This window comes from Peromyscus californicus, unplaced genomic scaffold (assembly GCF_007827085.1).
Source record: "Peromyscus californicus insignis strain IS unplaced genomic scaffold, ASM782708v3 Scaffold_5__1_contigs__length_169319896, whole genome shotgun sequence".
Classification (NCBI taxonomy): domain Eukaryota; kingdom Metazoa; phylum Chordata; class Mammalia; order Rodentia; family Cricetidae; genus Peromyscus; species Peromyscus californicus.
The window spans coordinates 42,644,475-42,668,981 of NW_026294573.1; the positions used below are offsets into that span (position 1 = coordinate 42,644,475).

The 24,507-nt window shown below is 44.4% G+C and overlaps 1 protein-coding gene across 1 annotated transcript in view; it reads right to left on the bottom strand.

Annotated features, from left to right (window-relative positions):
- Positions 1 to 24,507, bottom strand: part of Rab3b (RAB3B, member RAS oncogene family) — a 70,988-nt gene that overhangs the window by 5,433 nt on the left and 41,048 nt on the right. Inside the window, exons 3-4 of the mRNA XM_052717301.1 lie at positions 11,549 to 11,667; positions 6,442 to 6,566 (exon numbers count right to left, since the gene is read on the bottom strand). Coding sequence (XP_052573261.1) covers positions 6,442 to 6,566; positions 11,549 to 11,667 — 244 coding nt within the window. The remainder of the gene's footprint in view (positions 1 to 6,441; positions 6,567 to 11,548; positions 11,668 to 24,507) is intronic.

Below are 24,507 nucleotides of genomic sequence, written 5' to 3' on the forward strand. Positions count from 1 at the left end.
CAGTAATAGTGATGAGAGCATGTGTGGAAGTAGGAAGACCACGTCTTGGGCCACGAAGTAGAGAGCTGGGAAGGGACAGGTCTGCAACTTTTATATCAACCCTTTCAATCCAGGTATAGTGGTTAGTTAATACCTGTAATTCCCACTTGAGAGGTGGAGGCTGGAGGATCAGGAGTTCAGAGCCAGCCTTGGCTAGATAGCAAGCTTGTGGCCAGCCTGGGCTATCTAAAAAAAAAAAAAAAAAAAGTCCCCATAAGAGAACTCAAAGGGTAACACTGTCTAAGAGCACAACCCAATGGCCCAAGTTCTTCCCACTTGGCTACCTCTTAAGAGTTCTGCCATTTCCCAGCACTACCAGCTGAGGACAAAGCTTTCAGTCACAGTCAACATTCAAACCACATCGGAACCACAACAACCCTGCACGGCCTGGATCCTTTCTGCTTCTTTAGCTTCGTGTTCTTGACTCACACCGAGCTGCAGAACATCAGTGCTCTCTCATCTGAGCCTCTGTTCCTGCTATTGCTCTCTCTCTCCCACTCCTAATCATCTTCATTATTCTTCTGTAGGATTTCTGACCCCAGACAGCCTTCTCTCTGCCTTCCCCATCCTATTTCACCACTCAGAACATACGATGTACCTCTCCCCTGCAATCCCAGGGCACTCAACAGAATTGTTTCGGGTTCATGCCAATCAAGAAAATGGAAATGATTCTTCACATTTAAATCAGAAGCAGTTGGCTATATGGGTGGTGAATGAATTGAGGAGAAAGGCAGAATGGAGGAAACCTGGAGCAAATGAAAATAGTTAAGAAATTACTACGGGCAAAGGAAGCTGGAGCCACAGAAGCCGGAATCGGGAGGAGCAGACCCTGCTGCTGTAGCTTGCCAAGGGAAAGGATGGGATACCCAGACTTCTCCCTTCTCTCCCTCTTCAGTCCTCTGCCCCATAGCTAGGCTCAACCAGAAGCCACACTCAGAGGAAACACATCCCGAAAAGTCAGTCTCCCTCCCCAAGGGGGACATGGGAAATGAGGAAAGTTAAACTTGCTAAGATGCTGACATTTCTTTTCATGGTTTTGTTTCTCGGACCATAAGCATCTTAAGAGCAGGGAGCCTATTCGTTTCTGTGCCCAGGACCCATCGAGTGCTCGGGAGAGATGGCAGAGAATTCATGGTCCTCTCTACAAAGGATTTTCCACCTCCACCCATTGCCAACTGGCTTGTAGTGCCTCTAATTCTTCCAACTGTGGGCTTGATCATGTGACTTGTTTTAGCCAATGGAAATGGGTAGAAGTGATGAGATCCAAGTCCCAACAGAAGCTTTAAGAACCTTGTTTAGCCAACGTGGACTGGGTCCCAGAAGAGATGAGGAGCCCAGTCACAACCAACCAACAGCTAACATGTAAAATCAACTGGTAATAGACCTTTCTCATGAACGCGGACTCCAGTCATGTGTTGCCACAACATAACTAAAGAAATCTCACTAATGTTCTAACCCATGGTACAAACGTGAAGAGAAATTATGGCAGGCTTTGGGGAAATGTGGTAGAGCGTGATGAGAGCATTAAGAGTTTGAGTCCAGTTCTGACATCGGCGTCTTTGCTAATGGCCACATTGAACGAGCATTGCTCCAGGGCAGTCTTCAGGAGTCAGCAGCATGGCTGAAGACATCAAGACTAAAATCAAGGATTACAGAACTACCCCCTTTGACAGCCCTTTCCAAACCAGAACCAGATCAGGAACTGCTGGCAGCAGAACTACCTGGACTTCCACCTCTTCAAGAAGACAATGACCACAGAGGGGGATCGGGTGGGGGAAGGATGCCTCTGTGTGTGTGAGTGTGTGTGTGTGTGTGTGTGTGTGTGTGTGTGTGTGTGTGTGTGTGTGTGTGTGTGTAGTGCCCGTGTGTGTACAAAGCCCTCGGACCAGTATCATGGGTCTCAGCCTGGGATGACTGCCAAAGAGCACAAGATCTTCTTGGGAAGATCTGACCTGGCTCTGCCCATCTCTCCTCTGTCCTCTTTCCTCTCCAGATAGTAAAGGGGGACCTCGGTATATGATGTTCCCTCTGAGGCCTTGAATCATGATACAATTACTAATAAGAATTTATTGGAAAAAGTTAAAAAAGAAACAAAAAAAGTTTCAGTCCAAAGGCTAAGTTCCAGTACTGAGCCTGTTCCCATTACTTATATGACTTAGGAAGATTTTGTTGTCATGGGGCAGGGGATGGAGCTCAGGTTGGTAATCCTGAGTCCCCAGCACTGATAAAACCAAGAAGAGTGGTGCATGCCTGTAGAACTAACACTTGGGAAGTGGAAGCAGGAGGATCAGAAATTCAAAGCCATTCTTGGCTCTATAGTAAGTTCAAGACCAGATTAGGATTTATGAGACCCTGTCTTAAAACAAAAACAAACAAAACTCTCCTTCCTTTGTGGCATAGTTCTCTTTTGTTTGCCTTCTTCAGCTCTAACAAGCATCATCCTAAATCAGAAACAAGAAAGGGACCAACAAGACCTTTTCTGGGGGGATACATTGAGACAAACACCCTATCATGTCGTATGTCCTAGGTGGAGGAAATGTTCTCTGTACCACCAAAGGCCCTTCGTTCTCAGTGTCTCTAAAACTGCACCCAGGTCCCAGGAACTTGGAGAGGACAGAGGCACAAAGACCTTCAAATGTTAGTTGCTGGCCATGTCAGTAGTCTTGACTGAGTGAGCCAAGAAGAGATCAGAGAAAGGGAGTTCCATAAAATAGAGGGCAGCCCTACTACACTGGCCAGCAGGCCACTGAATTACATATGGGGAAGTCTACTAGACCCAGGATGGCGCTGAACCCTATATTTCTCAGGTTGACAGCTCCCCTAAGCCTCCTTCCATAACAAGATTCTGTGTGGGGAATCAGACAGACCAGAGGAGCTCCAGATTCATAGTTCTCCAACTCCTACAAAAAAAAGATACTGCTTTCCTTTGGGTATATACGTTCTTACCAAAGCTTGGCATTTAACCCTTAAATTAGATGAGTGCTCTAAGAGAGAGAATGTAGCTAGAGGGCCCAGCTTTTCTGGGAGTCATCTTTTCTGTATATTATGAATATCTGGCTAGTATTCTGGCCAGGTTTTTCATCAGGAATCTCAACCACTCTACACTGTGTCCCATGGAATGGTTCATTCTTCAGGGATAGTGACGCACTAACCTGCTTGGCAAGGATCAAGACTTCTCTATCTAGATGTGTCTTCCTCCAAAGCAGACTATTTGGACAACTAACAGATGACAGTCTGTCCTGTTCTGAGCCATTTTGACATGTCTCTTTGGGGATAGCTCTAGAGAGACAGGGTTCAAGATTCCAGGAAATCCACCAGGCTTAGTTTGGGGTAACTTAGAAAAATTCCATGTGTTTTAATAAGCTCACAGGGCCTCAACCCTAGACAAAGAACTACAGGTAACTAAAAAAAGCTAAGAGCAAGAGAAAATAATCTTCCCCAGAGAAGAGCACACTAATTGGTTATCTATTATCAAGTGGTCAGCCCTAAAAACATATATGTATGAGCAACATTATATGGACTAAGCAGGTTGTATTTATATATTTAGGAATATATATATATATATATATATATATATATATATATATATATATACACACACACACACACACACACACATATATATATACATGCATTTGGGGGTGCATGAGAGGAGCTAGAGGGGTGAAAAGGAAAGAGGGAAATGTAATTATATTTTAATTTCAAAAAATTATTCTAAAATTTCTATTTTTAAAATAAAACTAGTTTGAAGATTTTTATTACTTGTTACAACAAGATTATTAATCATAATTAGTCACAAGCAATAGCTCTATTGGGATATAATTCACATACTGTACAATTCACCCACTTAAATAATTTATATTTATTTGTTTATAATTTATAATTATTTGTTTAGTATCTTTGTCCTTATTAGTTCCCTGACAGTGGAAATTACATATTAATTATATCCTTAGTACCAGGGCAGAACATGGCTCAGAGTATATGCACAATACATATTATTGTTTTAAAAAATACTTATGTAGAGAGAGAGAGAGAGTGAGTGAGTGTGTGTGTGTGTGTGTGTGTGTGTGTGTGTGTGTGTTGGAGGCTTGAACTTAGGTCGTCAGGATTGATGGCAGGAGCCTTTACCTGCTGTACCATCTTGCTGGTTCTCAATACATATTTTCAATGAATAAATGGAATATGTGAACATTTACCCTAAGCTAGATCTTTGAGATGAAACAAACCATATACATTTCCTGTTCTCAAAGGCCAGGAAGAGAGATACATATGTAAATAGACATGCTCAGGTAACAGTCGAGGCAAACTCAGGAGGTTTGGTCTGTCTAAATCTGACAATTCACGACGGCTGTATTCAATGCCTCCTCATTCTCGCTCCTATCTGTGTTCTGCATTCTGCCAGTCTCCTAAGGGGTTGCAGGTCAGAAGCATAAAGGATTAACCTGAAGTTGCCCAAGTGTGGGCTTCACCGCATGCTTATCATTCTGTGAACAAAGTGGAGACACTTTCTGCACTGGAGACCCACTCTGATAGATGAGGGACCCCAGGTGAGCCAATCCTCCAACCAAGCACTTAAGGTGTACTCTTCTCTAGTCCTGACTATCTTGGTTGGTAGGGATGGAGAAGTTTGAGCAGCGGACACGGACACACACACACACACAAAAAATTCATATTGCATTTCATAGCGCTTACCCACCTATAAACCCCACCACTGTGCTCTGTCAGAGTCTAACCTTTAACCCTCTATTCCTCAACAACAAAGCCTCTTAGAATGACACATTTGTCGGAAAACTGCCTAGAATCCCATCTGATCTCTATGGCAGCAGTTCTCAACCTGGGGGGTCAAATGATCCTTTTACAACAGATCAGATATTTACAGTTCGTAACAGTAGCAAAATCACAGTTTTGATGAGAGAGCAACAAAGTAAGTTTATGGTTGGGGGCATGAGGAACTGCACTAAAGGCCTCGGAATTAGGAAGGTTGGGAACCACCGCTCTAGAGGAAGACTATAAACTTTCTGCAGACATGGAAGAAACTATTCCTCACTCTGAGGCAATCTTACATTGAACCCCAATATATACAATCAAAACTGATCTTTCGCCGGGCGGTGGTGGCGCACGCCTTTAATCCCAGCACTCGGGAGGCAGAGCCAGGCGGATCTCTGTGAGTTCGAGGCCAGCCTGGTCTACAGAGTGAGATCCAGGAAAGGCGCAAAGCTACACAGAGAAACCCTGTCTCAAAAGAAAAAAAAAAAAAAAAAAACTGATCTTTCAAGCAAAGGCAGGTATGGGTTCTGCTATGGGGGCACTGAGACATGCCTGGGCATCTGGGCCTCAGTGGAACGCTGAGGTCAAAATGCTTCCACCTTGGGAAGAGTCCAAGTAGCTCTGAGCTGCATGGCTTTGCCTCTTCATATGCTGACTTTTGTTGTGAATTGTGTGTTGGTGAGAGGCATCCATTTACATGAAGAAAAAAATGGCAAGAAAAGGCCTATTATGCTCAACATCGAAGTTTCTGGAAGAATGTGTGCTATTATTCGGCCACATTCTGCACAGTCTGCTCCACAGTTGCCAATGAAGAGCAGAGCTTCCCTGGAATAATAGGCTTGTTTTTTATAGTACAGACATGCTGAACCACATTACAGATTGTTTCACTCTTTGTAGTGGTTGCTAGGAAGTCCAAAGACAACATTTTGGCCTACCTCTTGCTGGTACCAGTGCCCAAGAACTTGTGACATCCATACTTATCTGACTCTAGCTTTCTCTTATCTTGCTCCTGCTCTTGCTAAAACTTTCTCATTTATTTTTTTTATTCCCACTCTACAGTTATTTTTTTAATAAACTATCTCAAATCCTTTGTGGATGGATCTGGTTTAAAACCAGTGTTCACAGCTGGACAGAAGTGGTGTACACCTTTAATCCCAGCACTCAGGAGGCAGAGGCAGGCGGATCTCTGAGTTTGAGGCCAGCCTGATCTACAGAGTGAGTTCCAGGGCAGCCAGGGCTACACAGAGAAATCCTGTCTCAAAAAACAAACAAATAAACAAACAAAAAACCCAAAATGAAAAACCTGAAGGAAAAGTGTTCACATATTTAAATTTTATTCATATATTCACTATAGGAAAAAATATAAATGATGAACTCCCTAAAATCATGAGCACAAAGTCTGTATGTATACAACTCAAATATGTAACAATAAACATAGGGCACACAGGTACATCATTTATAATCACAATCTACCTTAATGTCACAAATAAGAGCCCTCTCTTGTTCCCTATTTATGCCACTTCTGTACATGCACACACACATGCACAGGCACACACATACTCTCATGCACATATGCATGCACAGACATTTATCCACATAAACACACACATGCACACATATATGTCATGTACATACCGAGCTGCTCTGCAAGGAGCCGGCCCTTCTCGGTGGGGACCACCCTTTCTTCTTCCATGTCACACTTGTTCCCCACCAGAATAACCTGCGCGTTGTCCCAGGAGTAGGTCTTAATCTGAGTAGCCCTAGGAAGAGACCGAAATAGTAGGTTACCCATACTGTCGTCCCCCACCTTTCCACCTCGAGTGCCAAGCATGACATGGCTAAACCATCCTGAAAGCAGAGCGTCTTTGATGACCTACACATCACTCCCAGACAACTGGGCCTATTAACATTCCCGTGCCCAGGTCCTAAACTTTACTGTTTATGACCCCTGTTCACCCAAGAAATTTTTAAGTATCTCAGAGGTATAGGTATTTAAAATAGATAGACAAATCAAACATTTACCGATAATAAATCACAAAGAAATTTCTTGTAAAACAGTTCTTTGGTATGTATATGTGTATAATTTTACCATATATTATACATAAAGACTAAAGTAAATTGCATACTGAGATGGATTTGTTTGCTTATTTTTACATAAAGAATTATGTCTTGGCTGAATTGATACTGAGAGACAGCATTTTTAACGTTTGAAAAAAATTTGAGCAGGGTATGGTGGGGCACACCTTTAATCCCAGCACTTGGGAGGCAGAGGGTGCTGGGTCTCTGTGAGTTCAAGGCCAGCCTGGTTAATACAGCAAGTTTAAGGACAGCCAGGGCTACATTGAGAGACTGTGGTGATTTGAAAGAAAATGGCCCCCATAGGGAGTGGTGCTATTAGGAGGTGTGGCTTTGTTGGGGTAGTGTGGCCTTGTTGGAGGAAGTGTGTCACTGTGGGGGTGGGCTTTGAGGTCTTCTTTGCTCAAGCTACGCTCAATGTGACACAAGGCTCCTTCTGCTGCCTGCAGATCGAGATGTAGAACTCTCAGTTCCTTCTCCAGCACCATGTCTGCCTGCATGCCGCCATGTTTCTCACCATGACTAAACCTCTAAAACTATAAGCTAGCCTCAATGAAATGTTTTCCTTTATGAGTTGCCATGGTCATGGTGTCTCTTTATAGCAATAGAAACCCCAACTAAACAGAGACCTTGTCTCAAAAAAACCAACCCCCCAAAAATAAATAAATATTTAAATAAATAATTAAATAAATAAATAAAATTTGAAGCAGGGGCTAGAGAGATAACTTAGTAGTTAAGAGCACTGGTTTTCTTGGAGAGGACCCCAGATTGGTTCTCAGGGCCCAAAAGGTGGCTTACAACTGTCCATAACTCTAGTTCCAGGGGGAATCTGACATCCTCTTCTGACCTCCACAGGTTCTGTATGCATGTGGTACATAAACATACATATAGGCAAAACACTCAAGCACCTAAAATAAAGCACATAAATCTTTTTTTCTTTAAGAACTATTTTAAAAATGAGATAGTGTTTCTCTATATAGACCTAGCTGGCCTGGCACAAATGCTCTATGTAGACTAGCCTAGCCTGAGACTTGTGGAGCTCCCCCTGCCTCTGACTTCCAAGTGCTGGGATTGAAGGATTTTGCTACCACCTCATGCACAGAGCACGGTGTGTGTTCATGTTCAGATCGAGGCCGTACTGAAATTGTGTGTTGCGCTGTCAGAAACGTCTTCGACTCATGATATATTTGGCTTTGAATTAATTTTTGGACATTGTGTGTTCAGCCATCTTTTGCTGTTTAGTTTTTTTTTTCAAGATCCCTATGTTCAGTTATGTGAACCCATATGGGGTTCTACTATTGAGGAAGCTTTGCCCTTGGAGGAGTAGTGGGAGGGTCATCAGACTCTGACCTGAGATTATAGCCACTCCTTCCTCCTGCCCTCAGCACACACATACATATACACACACACACACAAACACACAGGAACATACATACACACACTCACCTACCAGTTGCATGTAATCCTGCCTCAGATGTACGTGTCCTTAGGAGGTGCTAAGTAGTTCCATTCATATAAGATGGCTATAAGACTTGAGTTTTTTGAGACTGTGACTTTGAGATAGAGTCTCACTGTAGTCCAGGCTAGATTGGAACTCAGTTTGTAGCACACACACAGGCTGGCCTCAAACTCAGTGATCCTCCTGTTTCCGCCTTCCCAGTGCTACAATTTCAGATATGAGCCGCTACTCCCAGCTCAATGATGAGATGTTTGTTTGCTGAGGCAGAGTCTCATTGTGTAGCCTGGTCTGGCCCCCAACTCATGGAGATCCTGCTGCCTTAATCTCTCAAGTGCTGGCATTTGAGGTGTGAGCTACCACTGTCCAACTCTATCATGAGAACTTTAAAAAATACTTTTCAAATGTTTCTTCTTTGCATTTTTTAAAGTGGACAGGCACAACTTCTATAATTAGAAAAATTTTAGAAGAATAAAATAGATCCCTATACTATAGGCAATTTGGGGTGGGGGTGGGGAGATGGGCCTAATTCTCAATCTAATTCTCCCATTAGGTGAAATGATACCATTTTGTCCCCTGTATGCCACTATGGCATCTCTTCTATTTGGCTAAATTCTTTTCAGTCGGGGGAGGGGGCAGCAACAGGCTTCATTATCTTTGGGATGCCAGCTTTCAGAACATAGAGCAGAGGAGTAGCAGTGAATGTCTGCTGAATGACTGGTCTGTGAATGGCTAATCCTGAGGCATAGCTTGACTCTGGCCCTACCCAACATTGGCACTCAGCTCCAACTTGGACACAGTCCTGATTTTGTTCCTCAAATCAGTCCTACCACTGACTTCATCTGGCGAAAGGCCGTTCGTTCCCTCAAGAGACAACTTCACTCAGCCAGCATTTGCTGTGGGTCCACGAAGAGCCAGGCCCCACTCTAGGCACTAGGGCTTGGGTGGCTGAGACCAAGTTGTTTGGAAGGTAAACTCAAAGGTCAGTGTCTGGGAGAGATGGACACTCGGTCTTCAGACTCAAGGCAGGTACCTGAAGCCAACCCCTGATCTCTGTCTCCTGCTTCCCTTTCATCTACCCCCGCTCCTCTCACCCCAGCCTCTCTCAGCTCCCAGATTAGCAACCAGCTCAGGTTATTCTTAGAAAACCATCGCCAGGTTTAGGTGTTAAAGTCACCGTGTTCCTGAGGCAGAATGAGCAGAGACAGATAGCGAGGAGAAGGGTCATGAGCGACAGGGAAGGAGCAGTGTGGTGATAAAGAAAGGGCTGGTCACTCCACGGGTGGTGTGGTGAGACACAGAGAAGGTGGACAGAGAGGGGCAGGGGAGAAGGGAGACTGTCATAACTGGAGAGACTAAAGAGGAAAAGGGAACGGTGGGAGGAAAGGAGAGAGGGGGAAGCAGAGGAAGACATTCAAGTAGCTTTAGTGATACCCTGTCTCAAAAACCACTAAAACAATCAAAAGAGGTGAGACCCAGTGGCAAGTAATTAGGTCACGAAGGGACGGGTGTAATTCTTGACGGATCCTGATTAGTTCTTATGAGAACTAATTCTGAATTAGTTCCCCTATGATCTTTCCTCTTACTTAGGCTCCCAAGATGATGCCACTTGTCATGACCATGATATGATTCAGCCAGGAGACCCATGTTGTTAGACTTGGGACTTGCAAATCTGTGAGCTAAGCAACTATCTTTGCTTTATAAAGTCCCCCCGCCCCAGTATTTTGCTATAGTAACAGAAAACAGACTAATAGACTAGTTATGTGCAAAAAGAGACGAAGTTAGTGCCGGTCAACACTGTTGCTGGCTACATGGTTCACTCAGCTTCTCTGTTTCCATGGAACAGTAACGACACAGACACCCCACCTTCTCCCCCGTCCTCCACTGATTCATGTCTCACTTTTCCCTGCGAGGGATGCCCCAAGAAGAAAGGTATTGGTGGCTCTGAGGCTGTATCTCTAGAAGGCTGTGATGATTTCCAATGGAACCCTTTGGAACCTGGTCTGGATATACTCTTGGGCCCAAGCCCAGCCCAGTGATAGAGAGATGCTATATAGGCTCATTCGCCACTGTAGCCAGAGAGGTCATCCTGAAACAAAACTTGGAACTAGTTCATTTCCAACTCCAATATCATCATCTTTAGGGTAAAATTCAAAGTTTTTACCCCAAAACACAAAACCTCCCATGACCTACATTTTTCTTAACCTCTCACCTACTTCCTCATCTTTACATATCTGTATTCTTTTTTGGAAATTCTTGTCCATGTGTCCCTCAGACTAATTACTGTTTGTTTCTCAGAACTTAGCATAAAGGTTCTCAACCCCAAGATTTCTTCCCTGACTCCAGCGGCTGGATCAGAGAGAGCCCTCTTCTGGGTTCCCATCACCCAATGCCTCTCTTTGACATTACCGTATTGAAGCTGGTTAGTTTTCATCAACTTGACACAAACTAGGGCCATCAGGGAAGAGGGAACCTCAGTTGAGGAACTGCCTCCATCAGACTGGCTGTGAGCACGTCTATGGGGGCATTTTCTTGATTAATGACTGATTGATGTGGGAGGGCCCAGCCTACCGTGGGCAGTGTTATAACTGGGCAGGTGGTCCTGTGTTGTTTAAGAAAGCAGGCTGAGTGCCGGGCGGTGGTGGCGCACGCCTTTAATCCCAGAACTCAGGAGGCAGAGCCAGGCGGATCTCTGTGAGTTCGAGGCCAGCCTGGGCTACCAAGTGAGTTCCAGGAAAGGCGCAAAGCTACACAGAGAAACCCTGTCTCGAAAAACCGAAAAAAAAAAAGAAAGAAAGCAGGCTGAGCAAGCCACAGGGTGGGAGTAAGCCAGTGAGCAGTGTTCCTCCGTGGTCTCTGCTTCAGTTCCTACCGCCAGGTTCCTGTCTCAAGTTTCTGCCCTGACTTCCCTCAGTGATATATTGTGACCTGGGATTTGTAAAAGGAAATAAATCCCCTCCTCCCTGAGTTATTTTTAGTCAGTGTTTCATTACAGCAACAAGGAGCAAAATAGGAAAACACCTGTCACCTGACAGTTCCATCGTCCGTTCCTGGTTTGATTTTTTTTTTCCCTCTTGTGTGAGAACATCTTAAAATCAGGAGCCATGACTGATTTACCTGGGTCTCCTTAACACATAGCATGGGCTGAGCACAGGCTAGGTTTTCATGAACAATTTGATGAAGGAATTAGTGAATGAATTTGGTTTGTACCAGTCCTGGACAGCATTGAAGGACTCCTCATTGGTGATGTCATACATCAGAATGAAGCCCATGGCCCCACGGTAATAGGCTGTGGTGATGGTCCGGTATCGCTCTTGCCCAGCTGTGTCCTGGGTGAGAAAAGAAAAGAATCAGCCTCCAAGGAAGTCTGAAAAGTCCCCAGGACAATTAACTAACAATCCAAGGCATATTTAAGGAGCATTCTTTCTGTTTATTGCTTTGTGGTCTTAACTAGAAGAACACTAAGAAAATAATTATCGGCCCAAAGGAAAAATGGGCAAGAGGCATGAATAATTCACAGAAGAAATGAGAGTGGATAACCATTACGTATTTTAAAACCCTATATCCTCACTTTAATTAGCATGTGGCGACTGTTCATAATAATAGGCTTCAATACGGCCTTTTCATATTTACATGTATCTTTGTTATATGCACCCCCATTATCCTTTCCTGCCCCCAGCTCCTGCTGCCTTCCTTTCCCTCCCACTAGCCTCTCTTCTTTCTTATTTTTGATGAACAGTGAGTTCCATCAGGGTTACTTATAGGGTCCTGGCAGAGGAATTGTTTTTACAAGTATGGGCTCTTTATCACTGGCTATACCTCTAAAGAAAGTGTTTCTCCCTCCCCCAGCAGCCATCAAGCCCCTATGGATACTCAAGGAGCAATGAGGCCTCATGACCCCACCATACACACACTTAGATACCATTTTCTGCCCATAGGGGACGCTCAAGGGCCCTTTTCTCTCTTTTGACAGGATGTTGACAGACCCAGTCTTGCATAAGTCTTACACTGTTCATCTCAGCTGGTATGGATCAGAAGTACAGCAGGGCTGGTGAGGTGGCTCAGTGAGTAGGGATGCCCATCACTGAAGCTGGTGACCCGAGTTCAATTTCCTGCACCCGCAGGTAGAATTGACGCATGAAAGTTGTTCCCTGACCTCCACACATGGGCAATGCATGAGTGAGAGAGAACACACTCACATGTTAATTAAAAACAAAAGTGCATCAACAATGTCATATTCCAAAGATAGCATTCTGCCTCAGTCTCCTCCTCCTTCATTATAAAAGTCCCATTCAACAGTTCCTTATTCTCAGCACTTTGGCCAGTTATGAGTCTTTACAGTTACCACTACTCATTGCAAAAAGAAACTTTTCTGACCAAAGCTGATGGTAGCCCTGATCTCTGGGGATGGACATTCATATTTAGGCAGCAATATGATGTCTATTTACGTATCTTGTCCATTTAGCAAAGACAGCCGTGGCATCCCTGCTAGGGCTGCTGTGGGATGTCCTGTATGCTGTGAATATATGTTGCTATGATTGATTGATAAACAAAACACTGATTGGCCAGTAGTCAGATAGGAAGTATAGGATAGGCGGGATAAACAGAGAAGAGAGGCTGGGAGGTGGAAGCTGGAGTGGGAGGGGGGGACGACATGCCAGCCTCCCGTCCAGGGAGCAACATGTAAAAGCAACAGGTAAAGCCACAGAACACGTGGCGACATATAGATTGACAGAAATGGGCTGAGTTAAGTGTAAGAGCTAGTCAATGGCAGGCCTGAGCAAATGGCTGAGCAGTTTAATTAATATAAGCTTCTGAGTGATTATTTTATAAGCGGTTGTGGGGTCCGTGGGGCTGGACAGGACTGGAGAAAACTCCAGCTACATAGGGAGTATGTATGACCTCACTGGCTGCAGGCTTTTGACCAGGCTTGCAGTACCAAATGTGGACTCCCTCCTGAGAAGATGAGCCTCAAATCTGATCAGAGATCAGTTGGTTACCCATTACCAACTTGCCGCCAGTGACAACTCTCCTAGCTGGTTGGTAGTGCAGAGCACAGGCTCACACCTGCGTTAAGAATTTTGATGGGAATTCTTGCCTAGCAGCCTGACACTATGAGAGCTGTCAGGGAAGCTTGATTCTTAAGTCTTGGAACCAAAGCATGAGGTGAACAAGAGCGTCTAGTTCTGTTGAGTAAACAATGGCTGTAGCGAATCCCTGTATTGTTTTGGGGGACCTCAGAGGTCTTCCTGACCAACTGCTCATAGAGAGGGGATCCTCTGGCCCTGTTACAGGATTTTCCCCCAATAAACTTGTAGTTTCTGGGAACAGCTTTATTCACTTTTAAATTCTTTTTAATTTTTTAAATTTAATTTCTATAGACTTATCTATTTAAAATTTTATTTTATGTATATGGGTGTTTTGCTTGCATGTAGGTCTATGCATCATGTGCATGCCTGGCACCTATGGAGGTCAGAAAAGGGTGCCTGAAGCCAGAAGAGGAAGCTGGATCCTCTGGGACTGGAGTTACAAACAGTTGTTAGCTGCCATGTGGGTGCTGGAAATCAAACCGAGGTCCTCTCACAGAGCAGTCAGTGCTCTTAACTGCTTAGCCATCTTTCCAGCTCCTTGATTTAATTTTTTTAGAGCAACTCAGCAAAATAAAATTCCAGTTTGTTATTGGACATTGTTTCACACAGACATCAAACAGGCCCAAAATAATAGATAGATAGATAGATAGATAGATAGATAGATAGATAGATAGCAACTTCATAGACAAAAAGTAAGAAAAAAAAGAACCCTTTTATCTTTGGCCTTTTATCTTTAACCATCTCATACAAACTACTTATAGCACAGTTAGGTGCATACACAAAATGCATACACAGTTACTGGAATGCTTGGAATAGGATTGTTTTGTTGGTGTTGTTTTTGTCTCTCCTTTGAGGTTATAATGAGCACGCTCACACCACAAGTAAAGACGAATTAGGACAGAGGACACTCTGAAGGCTGGTTTGGCTACCCGTGATCATTAAAAATGGCTGACCGCTAGCGATATGTACAAAAATATAAAGTGTAAATGAAAAAGACAAACAAATTTTCCTTTTAAAGTATCTTAAGGAAAAAAAGCAGGGCCTTGGAAGTCTGGGTTCTTTTTTCCTCCCCTGTTGCAAATCCATGCGGTTTTGGTGGGGTGGTGGAGAGAGCACATGTCATCTGTGGGTGGCACTGCCCGCTGTGGGTGGGCGGGGCCTGCTGCTCTACTCCAAGGTGACCACATTTAAATTCTGAGACCGGAAGTGGAGGGTGAATGAATAATCACATGGCCGTAAGTTTAGCTTTTCCTTTTTGCTGTCCAGTCATCCTCCTCAGTCTTCTGCTTCTTGGTGTCAACATCATCATCCTCATCATCTTCAGCTCCCCGCTTGCCGGTAGGAGCCTCAACTTCCTCCTCTTCATCTTCACCGTCACCTTCTTCCTCCTCCTTTTCCTCCCCTCCTGCTTCCTCTTCTTCATCTGCCTCATGGTCAGGTCAGCCTCCCGTTCCCCATTTCCCTCATTAGCCTTCCCACTGGCAGCTGCTTCTCTTTCATTCTCCGCCTCCTTCACAGCTTCTTCTGCTTCAGTCCTTGGTGGTGATGCAGGAGCTGGTGTCCTTGGCCGCATCTGACAGGTTGGGCATGCCTGGGATCCTGATTCGATGCCAGGGATCCTGATTCGATGCTGGGGATCCTGATTCGATGCTGGGATCCTGATCTGATGCAGCATGTGAGAAAGAAATCGAGTTTGAGGACTCTGGCAAGAAAGCTGCCTGCATCCCCAGCAAGGCAGAGGAGGAGGCTGGTGGTAAAGGTGGCTGCACGTGAGCATGGAGCAGGCTTGATTTAATTTTTTATAGCTCACCCATTATCAGTTTTCCTTTTGGCTTTCCCATCCATCCTCAGTTTAGGTTGATCCTCACCTCCTCTCCTTCCCCATCTCTCTGTGCCCTCTCTGCATTTAACACCACCCTCTGCCCTGTATTCCCCACTCCCTTTATTTACTTCACATGTGTTTTCCCTCACCCCAAGAACCTCTTTCTCCCCTTCTCCTGAGCCTCTTTCTAGCACATACCCACTGCAATGCACATACCTAACAATTAGCAGGTAGGATCCACATATGAGAGAATACATGTGTTATTCATCTTCCTGACTTTGGGTTACTTCTCTTAATATAATGTTTTCCAGTTTTATTCATTTTCTACAGATTTCATAATTTCTTTTTTTTCTTTATAGTTGAACAAAATTTCTTTCTCCTTATTTTCCACAAGAATTTCCAGGTCAGGTGAGATGCCTTAGCAGGTGCCTGCTGCCAAGCCTGACAGAGTTCAATCCCGAGAACCCACATGATACAAGGAAAGAACCAAAAACTTCTCCTCTGGCCTGAACACTTCCACTGAGGCACACATGTGTGCACACAGTGAGTGCAATAAATAACAATGACATTTAGATTTCAAAAAAAATGCAGAGAGGGTAAGTGACTTCCCCAAAGCCATAACAGTGGTGGCAAAAGTCAGACTTGAGCCCAGGACCGCTACGCCCAGTGCACGTACCACAACACCTCAATCAACGAAAGATGGCTATTTGGATAGTGTCTCTAGGCCTAGATGCCTGACTTATCTTAAGTGTGACCTTTGACACAGTTTCCTACAAATGCTCCCCCTCCACCCCCCACCCCCTGCCCCTCATCCTGCTGTACATATGATAATTAGGTATTGTACTTCTGCTGTATGGTAAGACCATGCTGCCAAATGCAAATTAGGTGATATCCCAACCGCTGTCTCCAGCCTATATATTCCCCTCACTCTCAAATAAAGCTGAGCTGTAACACTGAAGCAGACTCCCAGAAGGCTATTTTCAGTTGAATTCACAAGCCGTACAAAGCCCTGCACACTGCCTCTGCTCCCTTTGTCCCTGTGGACTCGTGCCAATGGACCACGAGGGAAAGCGAGGCCCCATAGGACTAAACACCATCCGCTCTCAAGAAGCCTTGGTAGAGCTTCATAGAGATGATAAGACTTATCACTGAACTGGTAATTAGCAATAGGTAACAGTATGTCATCAGATCTACAGAAGTGATCCAGAGAAAAGGTGACCTGAATTCAGGTGAGGGAGAAGCAGTGTTGAAGTTACAGGACATGTCAGAAGGCAGAGGTTGTTTACTCTGGGTTGGCTGGGCTCTTCGGGAACAAGGGATCCTTACATCTTAGCAGCTTGAACACAGTTGGTTTTTTCCCTCGTTGGCACCTGCCCATCATGGGTTGGCTGGGTGCTCTGCTTTGCATCTTCCTGTGTTCAGGATCAAGACATTTACCCGAGGGAAAATGGCGCAGGAATCATGTGTGAGTTCTCAGAGCTTCTGTTTTCCCCGTTTGATTAGGTGAAGCACATCGAATGTTCAGACATGGCTTTCAAAGGGGAAGAAAATACAATCTTATCCGATACTCAAGAGGTGAACAAAAAATGTATAGGAAACAGCCTGTGATTCCCACAGGTGGAGTCTGCACCAGGCCCAGGAGCCTCATCTAAAGACATGCATAAGGAGGGGACCAGGGACTTTGCTAGGGGGGTTTCCCCAGCAGAGAAGTGAAGGAATTACAAGCAACAGAAAGAGGTTTTTTATTTTATCTATCTGTCTGTCTGTCTGTCTGTCTGTCTACCTATCTCATCTGTGTATGGGGGGAGGGGCACGTGCACGCCACAGGGTATGTGTGGGGGTCACAGGATAACTTTGTTGAGTTGTCTGAACCAGACTTTTTCTTTTTGGCCACCAACCAGCTCCCAAATCATGGAGACTTACTAGTTTTGAATGCTCAGCCTAACGTAGGCATGTTTCTGGTTAGCTCTTTTAACTTAAATTAACCTGTTTCTCTCTATCTACCTTTTGCCTCGGGTCTTATTACCTTTCTTACCTCAGTACATCTTATTTTCACTGCTTCTGGATGTCTGGCTAGCGGCTGCCTGGCTTCTTGCCCCAAGCGTCTCCCTCTTTCTCTCCTCCTTCTTTTGTTTTTCTCATTCTTCTTTTTTTCTGAGCCTATATTTCTCCTTCTATTTATTGTCTCTGTCTGTTAGCCCTGCTTATCCTTTCTCTGCCTAGTTCCTGGCCATTCAGCTCTTTATTAGACCAATCAGGTACCTTAGGCAGGCCAGATGAAACAGACGCAACATAGTTTTACATAATTAAATGCACATCCTTACATCGTTAAACAAATGCAGCATAAAGAAAAGTAACACACCTTTACACGGTTAAAGTAATAATCTGCAGCAGAAACAAATGTAACACATCTTTGCCTAGTTAAAATGATATTCCACAACAGTTGTCTCCTTCCAACTGTGGGTTCTGGGGATGGACCTGAGGTAGTCAGGCTTGTATAACAGCAGCTTTCACCCACTGAGGTGTCTCCCCAACCCATGGAGGAGTTCGTGTCCCGAGTACTCAGGCACTTAAAGACCTGTGGGATGTGGGGAATGCATAGGTGGCAAAGCTAGAAGGAACTGTGTATACTGTATTACGGAGTAGAAGCTTTATCGTAGGGTCAATGTTTTAAGGCAGGAGACTAACCTAATTAGATCAATAGTGTGACACTAAGATTGGTTAGAGGATTTTTATAGTGGTCCAGGTAAGAGCTGATAAAGATATTTTAAAATAAAATTGCAAGGGGCTAGAGAGTTGGGTCAGCAGTTAAGAGCACTGGGGCTCTCCTAGAGGACCCAAGTTCAATTCCCAGCACTCACATGACAGCTCCCAAACACCTGTAACTCCAGTTCCAGGGAATCGGATGCCCTCTTCCGGCCTCCACATGCACTTGGCACACAGACATACATGCAGGCAAAACATCCATACACATAAAAAAATTAAAATTAAAAAATATAAAAAATTTAAAAAATGAAATTGCAAGATATGATGACAAATCAGATGCAAAGATATGAAAAATGAAGGATAACAAGCCAGGTGTGATCATGCATGCCTATAATCTCAACATACGGGAGGCTGAGGCAGGAGGACTATGAGTCCAAGTCTAGACTAGACTACACACTTGGTGAGCTCAAGACCAGTCTTGACTACATCCCAAGAGCCTGTCTTAAAAGAAGGAGGGCGTGGAGAGGAAGGAGAGGTGGAGGAGAAAGAGGAAGAAGAAGAGGAGGAAGAGGTGGAGGAGGAAGAGGTGGAGGAGGAAGAGGAGGAGGTAGAGGAGGAGGGAAAGGAGGTGGAGGAGGAGGAGGAAGAAGAGGAGGAGGGACAGGAGGTGGAGGAGGAGGAAGAAGAAGAAGAAGAAGGATAATAGCTGTTCCCACCAGAACTGTTTCTCCATGCTCTTAGCCACTCAGCTCTGGCCCAGACTTGTACAACCTGAGTTAATAAAACAAAGCCTGAGGTTAGCATGTGCACCTTCTCAGCAAAGTCTTTGAGCATCTTCCTCTTCATCCCAGTTGCTCCCCAGATTATCCTTCTGACCACATACAGCACTTCTCCCTAAGATGTCTGGCAAGCACACTCTCCTCAAGCTCATGAATGAATGAGTGCATATACACTTAACACTGGAAACCTGGGAACTAGTGAGAGAAATAATTGCTGTATACCATAACTACACAAAGCCTGTGTTCTCTCTCTGTCTCTCTCTGTCTCTCTCTGTCTCTCTCTGTCTCTCTCTCTCTCTTTCTCTCCACTTCCCTCCCCCCTTCCCCTCTCTCTGTGTGTGAATACCTAATAAACACTGTTTTAACATTTGGTTTGCTTCTCCCATGCTCTTGCCTCTGCTTCCTGTTCTTAGAGCCAACGCCACAGGCTCCCAGTAGTCTCAAGTTCATTCCCTGAGTCCTGTCTTACAGGATTAGAATAAAGCCATCCTTCCTGATCCAGGGATCCAGCCAGCTCTGGGTTCCTGTGCTACCCCCTGAATCATATCTATAAAAGTTTTTAGTCTCATGTGTCTGCCCAGTCCTATGCCCTAACTCTTCAATGGAAAAATTTTGTGATCCGGTTGATGCCCATCTAATTGGAAATCCTTTTATTTAGTCATAGATGAGCTTGGACATGGAGTCAGCTTCATCTCTGTATTCCCATGCCTAGCATAGGGCTAAAAACACAGCAGAGTTTCAACTTCTGCTCCTTAAATAAAAGATGGGGCTGGGGCTGGGGCTGGGAAAATGGCTAGGCAGTTCAGGGTACTTGCTGCTATTGCAGAGGACCCTGGTTCAGTTCCCAGCTTACCATGGTCCATAACTCTGGTGCCAGGGCATCCAACCCCCTCTCTGACTTCTGTGGCCCACATGTGGTGCACATACATGCATGCAAAATACTTGTGAACATAAAATAAAAATCAATAAATCTTTTTTCAAAGCATGGGGGTTTTGATGTTTTGAGACAGTGTCTCATGTAGCCCAAAGTAATCTCAAATCTGCACTTTTGATCCTCCTGCCTCTGCCTCTTGAACACTGAGATTCAGGCGTGAGCCATCGTGCTCGTTTTATGCAGTTCCTGGTAGAACCCAGGGCTTTCTGCATGCCAGGCAAACACTATCAATTGAGACATATCCCCGACCACCAAAAGTGTCAAAGTGTGGTCTTTGGCGTCAGATCTCTGCTCTCCAGTTTAGTATGTGACCACAAGGCAGCCCCTGAAGTGACTTCCAACAACTCCTGCCTCTTTCGTAGTCCTGTCCTTGAGCAAACCTGGGGAGGGGCCTTAGCTTCTTCCTCTGTAAAACAGGAATAATAATAATACCCAATTCATAGGACTTTTTAAAAATGAAGATTACACATAAAGAGGTTATAGATGTAGTTTAGTTGATAGAATGTTTGCCTGGCATGTAGGAAGTCCCGAGTTCAATCTTCAAGCCCTGAGCACTGCATGACCAGCATGATGGTACACACCTGTAATCCCAGCACTGGGCAGTGAAGGCAGGAGGACCTCAGTTACAGCAGGAGTCCAAGGCAAGCCTGGGCTACGTGAGACCCTGTCTCAAAAGAAAAAAAGTTCTGGGAATAAATAGTTCCTGGTACATACTAAACACCAGCTATTATTTTTGCACTTCCCAAACCCAACTTCCCCGGGTCTGTCCAGCTCCAGTGGACGTCTCATTGGCCTGTGTCACTTCCCTCTCCATTCAGAATTATCAGGCTGACTCCAGACAAAGTCTCATCAATGGGAAAGACAGTGGACGACAGGCCTCGGTCTGACTGCCGGCTCCGCCATTCATCAGCCCTGTGATTGTAGATAGATGGATTATTTCATTTCTTGGAGACTTTGTTCCTCACATATGGAATAGGGCTTTGGTAATTTAATAAACTGTCTGGCCCATAATGGGCAACTGAGTAGATGAGTATTCATCATTATTATTTAACTTTTAAATCATTTCTATAAGTAATTAAGAGCCCTTGTTTCTCTTCTAGAGGACCCAAGTTCAGTTCCCAGCACCTACAGGTTGGTTTACAGCCATCTGTAACATGCCCCCTTCTGACCTGCTCAGGCACCAGACACAAACATGGTACACACAAATACATGGATGTTTTGCATATTCATACACACAAAATAAAATAATAAGCAAATCCAAAAGTTAATTTCCTCTTCTGTAAAGTGGTGGTAATGGTACAAAGTGATTGTGTGAAGACTAGAAACGATGTATATTAGAGCCTGGCAGAGCACAGAGGACATGGAGGATGCTCAAAAAAGCTCCTAGCAGCAGCTGCTAATATTGATAGTGCTGTTGTTATTCCACGTAAAGAAAAACAAGGTTGGGAACAACTAGCCGGCTCTCACCGTTCGGTGCTGAGTGGAAAGTCGCCCGGAGAAGCACTCCTCAACCCCCATCTTTTATTTTTAAAAAAATCACATTGACAAACATTGATTTCATTTCCAGTGATGGGAGTCAGAAATAGAACCAAAAAGGAGACAGGAAGGAGCAGAAAGACGAATGACTCACTGGCTACTTGAGGAAGGAGACCATGTCATCAAGAACAATCAAGTCAGTTTTAGGTAATGGACGTTCTGTGAACTCTCCACGTCAGCAAAGCATTATGCCCGAGAGCAGACACCGGAGTGAGCTAGCCACTGCTCTGGCCCTCAGCATCCCTGTCAGTGTGCAAGACACACACATGGACAATGTCAGGGAACACATACATGTGCCAGGTACTTTCATAAAGCCCCTTTATGGGTACCGGGCTTTCCAGTGGCCAACACTTCTATCTTCCCAGGAACAAGGTTAGAAATCACCTACAAAGCTTAAATGAAATCGTATGTACAGAGTACAGGCCCTTGGCTAATATTTGCTCCAACACAGACTTCATATCTTGGTGATTCCCTATGTCACCATCACATGCCACCCTCACTTGTCCTCCATATTTCTGCTCATGGCACTCAGTGCCACGTGTGCCCTCCCAGCCTTTCCACTTAGCTTGATGATCAGATTGTTGGATTCTAAAGTTAAAAAAGAAAATTCAAAGTTATTTAGTCTACACCCTCACTCAAAAATATTAACTTTACTAGCACATTTACACTGAGTATTTCCAATGTTGGACCCCGCCGCCTCTCAAGGCATTCTATGGATGGACACTTCTGATCATTAAAACACTCCTTCCACTTGCCGAACTGAAACCTACGTGTGTAGCTTCCTCTCTAGTGATTTAACTCCGTTCTCTGGAGACACAGAACAAACGCAATGCTCCACTCATGGATCATTTCTCCAAATGTTTAGATCCTTGTGTTTGTTTAACTCTTTGAGTTTATTGGGTTTCCTGCCATTATCTCAGCTAAATCCCTGTGAGAAAAGGGTCAGTATCTCTACCCCTCTAGAGAAGCGCTTCTCGACCTTCCTAATGCTGTGAGCCTTTAATAATACAGTTCCTCATGTTGTGGTGACCCAACCATAAAATTATTTTTTGTTGCTACTTCATAACTGTAATCTTTCTACTCTTATGAATCATAATGTAAATATTCATGTTTTCCAATGGTGTTAGATGATCCCTGTGGAAGAATCATTTGACCCTCAAAGGGGTCATGACATGCAGGTTGAGAACCACTGCTCTAAATGGACAACTGACGCCTGACGCAACAGAAGACAGGCAATTGTGAAGATATTGTTTAGGTTATTGATTAGGTTATTTTGCTGTTGTTGTAAAATACTCTGACAAGAGCAATGTAAGGAAGAGTTTATTCTAGACCACCATTCAAGGGTTTGGGCCACTGTTCTAGATCACTGTCCCAGGGTTCAGTCCACCATTCTAGACTACTATCCAGGGGTCCAGTCCACCATTCTAGATCACCATCCAGTTCTAGATCACTACCCAGGGGTCCGGTCCACCATTCTAGATCACTGCTCAAAGGTACACTCTACTCTGGCAGAGAAGTCAAGGCAATAGGAGCTAGAAGCCCTGGTCACATCATATTCTGCTCCTCCACTTATACAGTCCAGGATCACAGCCAGGGAAAGCTGCCATCTTCCCACCTTAAAGAACACAATCAAGATAATCCCCTGTTGGCACAGCCAGAGGCCTGTCTCCTAGATGATTCTAGATTCTGTCCAGTTGACAATTAATACTATCACAGGGGTCTAATAAAATTAGGTCTTGGGGTTGGGGATTTTTTTTAGCTCAGTGGTAGAGCGCTTGCCTAGCAAGTGCAAGGCCCTGGGTTCGGTCCTCAGCTCTGGAAAAAAAAATTAGGTCTTATGTCTCCAAGACACCAGTGTTCTTTTCACAAGGCAACATCATTGACTTTCAGTCACCTGAAACAGGACCTTGACAATTAACAGACTGATCAGAACCATGAAGGGAACTTGAAACCCACTGAGAAGACGTTTAATTTAACCCTGAAGGAATAGCATTTCTATCTCAAATATCTAAAGGGTCAAGGAGTTGACTTTCTCCTTTTCAATTTCAAATCTTTGCTGTGGGTTGTTTGGTGACAAGATAACTAAGCAGTGTTTAAGTCTATGGTGTCTGTTTGCCATGGTAGATGAGCCTGCATTGGATGTGGGTTCTGAGGCAAGAGGGGTCAGGGAAGCCCATCCAGCTGGAGCCTTCCTAGTACTGTGAGGTTCACACTTTTCCCTCAGAGCCCACTCAGCTCAGTAAAGAAGCTGTCCTGACCATCCTGGCCCATCAAACGCTCAGGAACATGCTTTCTTGGGAGCATGCGCATCTCCTTTGTAGCACTCATCCCCACTGTAATTTCATATTTATTTGTATAATTACTTGATTAGTGTCTGTCTTCCCTGCCAAGCTGCAAGTGCCATAAGAACAGGATGTCTGGTTTTGCTTCCTGTTGGATCTCTAGTGTCTGATCCAACACACAGGCTGGAGTGTTCTGACAAATCCTGTTGGAAGGATAGATTTATTGGATGCCCTCAATGTTCTGGATGGAACTCAGGAGTGCCAGATGGATTTAAAACTCACATCTCACCACCTTTCTCTGTGTCTAAGGCCTTTCCTGGATTCTGAATGCTCACAGCTTCTCAAAGGATAGAAACCCTTCACGATTTAGCTCAGACTTCCCCTTCTAGTTCCTTCCATCTCACTCCTTGACAGAACAACAAGCTCCAGGTTTGCCTGATTACTGTATTATTCACACCCCTGGGCTTCTACTGATCTTTGTCTGATCTGTTTCTTTCCTTTCCTTTCTTTTCTTTCTTTCTGTGGTAGGGTACTGGAGTTTGAACCCAAGGCCTCACATATGCTAGCCAAGTGTTCTACTACTGAGCTATGTTCCCAGCCCCAAGTCTCTTCTCTTCTATATACAACCTTATGCAAAAGTTTTCTGTGATGCTGGATGTAGTGGTCCATGCCTTTAATCCCAGCACTTGGGAGGAAGAGACAGGTAGAGCTCTGAGTTCGAGGCTAGCCTGATCTATAGAGGGAGTTACAAAGCCTCTGGGTGGGTGGGTGGAAGCAAAAATTTATCTGATTCTTTCACTAAGTTACACACACACACACACACACACACACACACACACACACACACACACACGACAAAGAGACTTTGTTCTCTGCCCACCTATAGTTTGGTATCATATCCTTTCATACATTATATTATGAAAGTTACTGGTTTATTTATCTATCTTCTGTTTCAGGCTATGAGCATCTTGAAGTCAAATCAAACATAGCTAAATCCCAGGTTCTTAACTATAGTACATG